This window comes from Nicotiana attenuata, unplaced genomic scaffold (assembly GCF_001879085.1).
Source record: "Nicotiana attenuata strain UT unplaced genomic scaffold, NIATTr2, whole genome shotgun sequence".
Lineage (NCBI taxonomy): Eukaryota > Viridiplantae > Streptophyta > Magnoliopsida > Solanales > Solanaceae > Nicotiana > Nicotiana attenuata.
In genome coordinates, this window is record NW_017671340.1 from 174224 (window position 1) to 181884 (window position 7661).

At 37.5% G+C, this 7661-nt stretch overlaps 1 protein-coding gene across 1 annotated transcript; it reads left to right on the forward strand.

Annotated features, from left to right (window-relative positions):
* Nucleotides 1–4051: 4051 nt before the first annotated feature.
* On the forward strand, nucleotides 4052–6601 carry LOC109207668 (zinc finger protein CONSTANS-LIKE 16-like). Its single transcript, XM_019370633.1, has 2 exons — nucleotides 4052–5191; nucleotides 6173–6601. The coding sequence occupies exons 1-2, from the start codon at nucleotides 4205–4207 to the stop codon at nucleotides 6416–6418; spliced, it is 1233 nt and encodes a 410-aa protein (XP_019226178.1). The 5' UTR covers nucleotides 4052–4204; the 3' UTR covers nucleotides 6419–6601.
* The last annotated feature ends 1060 nt before the right edge of the window (nucleotides 6602–7661 follow it).

A 7661-nucleotide genomic window follows, 5' to 3' on the forward strand; every position in this document is an offset into this window, starting at 1 on the left:
GGGAGTGAGGAGATGGCCTGGTGAAGTTCTTGGGTGATTTGGGTGAACTAGGGTTTTGGGGTTGAATTTCAGATTTGAAATTTGTGAACTTGGGTGGTGTTTTTGGAGAAGAGGTTTGTGGATTCGGAAAGGGGAGGGAAAGGAAATTTTCGGGTGTTAATTTGGGGGTGTTTGGAGCACCGGGACCGCCGTGAGGCGATTTCCGGTGGTGGTTAGCGGCGGAGGATTTTAGGGCGGCGGTCTTTTAGGGTTTGGTTGAAGGCGACGAGAATGAGGGGGTTCGAATGGGGGGGGGGGTGAAGGGTTTCGGACAGTCTTATACGTAAACAATACTGAGTTCACAGCTGTTGGATCACACGAAATCAACGGTCGTGATGAAACGAAGCGAAAACGAGGTCGTTTGGTTTTAGTGGGGGGTCCGGGTAAATTAATCATTTGGGCTTGGGTTGGGGAAAATTCCGGGTGCAAACTGGCCCAATTTCAACACTAATTTAAGCCCTCTTTTTTAATTCCCTTGTTCTTTTTTTTCTTTTTCTTTAATTAAAAAATCCTAAATTAAAATCCTAAATTAATCTAAATTGTAAAATTAAACTATTTATTTAATTATAATATTTATAACAATTACTTGATCCTAAATTAAAAGAGAAAAATCACTATTCTAAGACTTAAAAACAAAAAATATAAAAATGAGCCAATGTTTTTGTGATTTTCATTTTAGTAAAGTAATTAATTAACTAATTAATCCTAAAAACATGGAAACAAAATCTAAGTGCAATGCATGGTATTTTTGGTATATTTTCATGATTTTAATAAAAGTAAACATGCATAGAAACGCAAACAATTAACAAAATTCCTACAAAAATCTTATAAAATTGCAAAAAATTGGAAAAATCTATTAATTTAATTTGTAGGAGTATTTCACATAGGGAAAAAATCACGTGCTCACAATCAACGATGCATCTACACTGAAATTATACTCCGACAATCGAGGTGCCTCCGCGGGGTCGGTATGTTTATCGAACCCATTCTTACTCATGACTCCCCGAGAGCTTTGACCTCGATCATTTCTCCAATCATTCCGAGGAGCGTTACGACCCGAGCCGTTGTTTCTCCGATCGACATACGGTTGATACCGTTCCTTGTTTGACCTCGATTCCCTGTCTATATCCCTCAGGGCTTGGATGCCAATCATTAGGATGAACTGAACCCGAGGGGGCTCTCAACTGGTCATCCTCGACCCTGATCTTTGATTGATAACGATTATGCACGTTTGACCATGTCACAGCTGGATACTCAATCAGATTCTGCTTTAATTATCGAGACGCAATCGAACTCCTTTTATTCAAACCCTGCATAAAAGCTTGTATCGCCTAGTCATCCGAGATCGGTGGTAATTCCATTCACTCCATCTGAAATCTAGACACGAACTCCCTCAACATCTCGTCGTTCCTCTGTTTTATCTTGAAAACGTCCGATTTCCTCGTCGCCACCTTTATGGCCCCGGCGTGTGCTTTCCCGAGTGCGTCTGCTAACATAGCAAACGAATCAATAGAGTTAGGAGGCAAGTTGTGATACCAAATCATGTCTCCTTTTGACAAAGTTTCCCCAAATTTTTTCAACAAGAGTGACTCGATCTCATCATCATTTAGGTCGTTTCCTTTAATCCCACAAGTATATGAGGTAATATTCTCATTAGGGTCGGTTGTACCGTTATATTTGGGTATATCGGGCATGCGAAACATTTTAGGTATGGGCATCAGAGCCGCGCTCTAAGGAAATGGTTTTTGTATGAACTTTTTGGCATCTAAACCCTTCAATATTGGAGGTGCCCCCGGTATCTGGTCAACACTGGAGTTATAAGTTTCCACCTTTTTGTCATTGTCTTCAATCTTCTTTTCCCCAGACTCGATCCTCTTGGTGAGCTCTTCGAGCATTCTCATAATGATGGGGTCAGTCCCCGAGCCATTTTTGTTCGACTTTTTTGGCGCCAGTTCAGCACGTCGACTGTTTTCTGGTTCGGCTATACTCGGAGTTTTATTCTGACTCTGAAGTTGAGCGATGCCAATCTGCTGAGATTGCAGCATCTCGAATATCATTTGGAGGCTGACTCCCTCATCTCCTATACCTTGTGTTCCTTGGCCCCCAAATCGGTCTTCCCTGCGTACACTTCCTCCGGGGTCTGCGCCTAAATCTGCATTCAAAGCAATGTGCGAACTAACATCAACTGGTTCCACATTTGGCACTTCCCCAGGGTTTATCGGTGGTACACCGACCCCTACATTGTTGTTTTCACCATGAAATCCAAGACCTTCTTTGTCATGAGCATGTGTGTTTTGTGAGTTTGACATGTTTAATCCTGAGAATCAAAAACTCTTGACAAGAAAAAGTATAAAAATAACGTGTGTTATGAGAATCAGTACTGAAATAATCACTATCATCTTTAGCCCCACGGTGGGCGCCAAACTGTTTACCTCGAAAACACGAGTAGCAATTAAATTTGATTTGTGGTTTTAAAGATGTCTGATTTAGTTCAATACCAATTAATAATCAAGAAGTATAAAGTATAAATGAAAGAAATAAGTGAATCAAACGAGTGTTACTTAAGCAGTATCGACCTCGAGTCTAGTGACCTCGAGATGGGTTAAGAACAATAAGGCAAGAAAAATAAAGCAAGAACAACAAAGCAAGAACAATAAAGCTAAAGGACAATTCTGATAGACAATGAGCGAGAAAAGTAGGATAATATATTCTTTGCCAATGATTAGATAATGTTTACAAATGATTGGGGTCCCCTTTATATAATAGGGGAACCCTAAATAAGGTACATTTCCATTTACAGTAAAGACTCTTATTGGGACAACTGTCTAACGGCCGGATTCGTACAAATCTGTTCCGGAATTTACGCCATGATCTTAGGGACGTGGCAGGAATCTTGCTCATTCGGTTACAAATACATAACGGCATTATTTCGGGGTTGAGCATACTCGGCTTCGATACTCATCGTTCGATCCTCGGGCATTGCACTCTGTCTTCGAGCTCGAGCCTGGTCTATCGAGCTCGAACTCGACCTTGCCTGAACTCGGGCTTAAGGCGACCCTCGAGCCCAAGAAATCGGACATACCTAATTTCGACCGTATACATTACGCTAACTTATCCTTATTTTTAAGACTCGCAAGAATAGTTGATTCAATCACATCAGAAGAAGTCATTTATGTATATTACGAGTTACAAACGGAAAACCTTGTCATGCCATATTCAAAAATTATATTTTAATCGTAATTTTGTTTTCCTTTTTGAGATCAAACTGGATGAATTGTGAAAGGTAGTAGAAGGAGACCGCAACAAAGAGTTTTTGTACTTATAGACAGCAGTATAATTGAAAGGAAACAATCTTACAAAAGTGTCTCCTTCAAATTTAGAAAGCGACACTTTTATAGAAATCCCATCAACTGGACCCTTATTATCATACTCAGTAATCAAGGGTCCTATCTGAAATCCATTTGATAAGAGTTGCAGCCAATCAGCAAGAAGATACTAGGATGAACTTTTCAAACCTAGCCAATTAAACAATAGATAAGGCCACTATGCCTGGTCCCAAAAGTGGAATGCCCTTCCTTGGGGAAAACTTCCAAAAACTCTTTAAAGTGTGTCCAAGAAATTGAAAAAGAAAAAGAATTTAGTAATTTCTATATATCGATAAGTATATTTGGGATTCTAATTTTTTTAGTGATTGAGTTTTAAATTAATACTATGTACATATTTAATAAATTTCTCAAGGCAAATATAAAGTTTGAACTAAAGTTATTGAATTTGACTAAACCTATAAATTATACTCTAGCTCCATCCTTGATTTTCTTATACTATCATATCACCTAAATAAGGGAAATAATTTGCTGTACATTACACTGACTGACTCAAAAATTCTTACACTAAAAACGTGTTTATAGGTAAATGCAATACAAACAAAAAGTTACTTCAACACTGTAAAAAGTGCATTTCTTGGGTCACAACGCTCCCGCATTTCCTCAAATAATTGCACGTTCCACTCAATCTTGAATTATTTTCAATTCCTTCTATACATAGAGACCAAACTCGACATATTTCACTAACTCTCATCTTCCCCCTACTGTTCAATTCCTATACTTTCAAATATCTCCAAATTTCAAAAGAATATAATCTGAATTCTGAAACAATATATGTATCAATGACGAGTTCAGAGAAAAAACTCTCGAACGTCGTAGGTGCAAAGACGGCAAGAGCTTGTGACAGTTGCATAATGAAAAGGGCACGTTGGTATTGTGCAGCAGACGATGCTTTCTTGTGTCAATCTTGTGATTCTTCTGTTCATTCAGTCAATCCTTTGGCCCGTAGGCACGAAAGGGTTCGTCTTAAAACATCATCTCTTAAATCATCAGATGAATTTTCCAATTCGGAAAATTCAGCCTCAGTGCCATCTTGGCACCGTGGATTTACTCGAAAAGCTCGAACCCCAAGGAATGGTAAGAATTCAAGAAACGTTAAAAACCCTATTCAGCTTATCGTCCCAGAGATATTAAGTGATGAGAATTCACAAGATGAAAACGAAGAGCAACTCCTTTATCGTGTCCCTATTCTCGACCCATTCGTAGCCGATGATGCTCTAGGGAATGAATATTCTAAAGAAATGAAAAATGATTTTAATGATGATCATCATATGAATAGGTTTCATGGGATGCTTAATATTCCATCTGAAATGGAGCTAGCAGAATTTGCAGCAGATGTTGAAAGTTTATTAGGGAAAGGACTTGATGATGAGGAGTCATTTAATTACATGGAATTAGGGTTAGGGTTTTTGGAGAAACATGATGATTCAATAGGTTGTACTTTTATTGATGAGAAAATTAAGGTTGAAAATGAAGGAGAAATGGATAGTACTAATTATAATCAAGTTGATTATTCAGATACATTTGATCTCAAATTCGACTGCGATTCACCGGTTATTACCTTAGAAGAAGATGATAAAGGTGAAGTTGGGGAGATAAATATGCGGGATAGTACTAATGATGGTCTAATTAGTGACAGAAAAAATAATAAGATTTTGCTAAATCTTGATTATGGAGGTGTTTTAAATGCTTGGGCTGATCAAAGGTCTCCTTGGACAACCGGCGAGCGACCTCAAGTAGATTCCAATGACTGCTGGCCAATATGCATGGTATACTTCTTTCTCTTCATACAAAAAACTGACCGGATTCATTATTTATTTTTTCTGCCCAGTATACAACTATACATAGATTATACATTTATTATATGCTGTTGTATACATATTATATATGAATCATTCATATAATATATATCCTTCGGCTATTTTTAGTTTAAGCAGTTGGGTGAGTGACTATTTAGGTTAAAATTGGCAAACAAAAACAAATAATATTTTATAATAAATTAAATTTTACTGATAATGCGAAGATTTCGTTGCGATACTGTTAGTAGATATTAGTTTAATCCTCTGAATATTGGTAAATTGTGTTAGATTCACTTTGCTAACGGCCCAAGAAGGCCAGTACTTGCTTTATTGTATATTTTGCATTGTATGGCTACTAGAAGTAGAAATTTTCTAGACATTCTCAATCTTTCAAAGTGGCATGCTAGAACTAAAGAAATACTTCTCCTCCGTCCTAATTTATGCGATACTATTCGGATTTCAAGAGTTAAATTCTTTAATTTTAACTGTGGATCCGAACATAGAATCTTTAAATTTTTTGAAATAAAATTTACATATTTGAAAACTATATAACAAGTAGTACAAGTTACAATAATTAACAATTCAAAATATTCAAATGGCCTATGAAAAAAAAAATTTGGTCAAAGAAAAACTCGTTTGACTCTCGAAATCTGAACTGTACTATCATATAAATTTGGACAGAGGAATTAACTTTTATGCATTACTAGTGTAGATCACTTAAATCGTTTCAAAACTTCTAAAGCAACTATAACAACTTGAATATTTTCTTTTTTGTTAATGCATGTGAAAAGAAGTATTATTTGGTTACTTACTACGTTTGTCTTACTATGATATTATTCTTTGACCTAAGAAATATCCCCCATTTTGGAGGACTGTTTCCAATTTCCTTTTTTCTAGTGGTATGAGATAACGGAATGAGCTAATTGTTCATAAATTGATCTACACTTGTAGGGAAATTGTGGAAAAATTCATGCATATGGAGACATGGAAATAATGACAGGACATGGACCAGTGGTAGATGAAGGAAGAGAAGCAAGAGTATTAAGGTACAAGGAGAAGCGGCGAACGAGGTTGTTCTCCAAGAAAATAAGGTACGAGGTCAGGAAATTGAATGCTGAGAAGAGGCCTCGAATGAAAGGAAGATTTGTCAAGAGGACCAATTTTGCACCAACCCCTTTTCCTTCGCTTAATAGATAATTGAAGTTTTAAGTAGAGAGGGATTTAGAGCGGTTTTTGTGAGTTCAACTGAACTTATTGCTTTACGCTCGAATTATGTATACATATGTGAGGATTTTTTTTTTTTGTAAATTGTATACATATGCAGATCACACTGATTCTGAATCTATTGACACTAAATCGTAGATCATGTTGTTAGGTGTTTGCCATAATTTTCTTACCATATTTGGTTTTCCTATCTCTTGATGGAAAAGGGCAATATAATTACCTTAACTGGGTTTTCCTTTTTGTAAAAGGAAATTATAAATCTCCAATCTTTGGCTAGTCCTTTTTCTTGTAGGAAAAGGCTTGGACTTCTATAAATTGAGGATCCTTCTTGGACTTCTATAAATTGAGGATCCTTCCTTCACATTCAGGAGCATCCACAATGTAGCCATAGGGGGCTTGAAAGTCGTGTCTAGGGGGAGAACTTTACGGGACAAGTGTTGGTGTGTCACTTGTGTTTGCCTCTTCGTGAGGTTGTTCTCTCGATATTTTGTACTCTCTTTTTATTATAGTGGATTGCTCATCTCCATTGTGGACGTAGGTCAGTTGACCACGTTAAATGTTTGTGTCCCTTTTGGTAGATTTCTATTTATTGTATGATTTATCGTCGTTCAAGGTTTGCTTTGCTAGCTTCCGCATGACACCTGCTTTTTCGGTCCTAACAAGTGGTCCTAACACATGTATGGTTCTAAGCATTAGGTTTACGCACTACATTTTTATAGAACAAGTAAACTTGAGATATGCTTTGCTATGACACTTTTGTTATTTTGATGAGGACTTTTGGGATGTATAGTCTCAAATTGTTCTTGTTTTCATTTCCGGAGGAGGTATAAGATGTAAAATGGCAGACGGTGAAAAGAAAATCAGTTTTCCGGCTTCTTTTGAAATTACTGCTTGTATACGGTCGAGATCGTATGCCTTCAATCTATATGCTCGAGAGGTCGTCCAAAGTCCGAGTTCAGGCAAGGTCAAGTTCGAGCTCGAGGGACCAGACCCGAGTTCGAAAGCAGAGCACAATACATACCGAGGTCGATTATGCTCGACCTCGGAATAGTACCGTTATAGACTTGTAACAGAATGGGCTAGATTCCTGCTAGATCCCTGCCACGTCCCCAAGATCACGGCGCGAATTCCGGAATAGGATTGTACTATTCCGTACTAGGCGGTTAGACAGTTGTGCCAAGAATATTTCTTACTGTAAATAGAAATATACCTTATT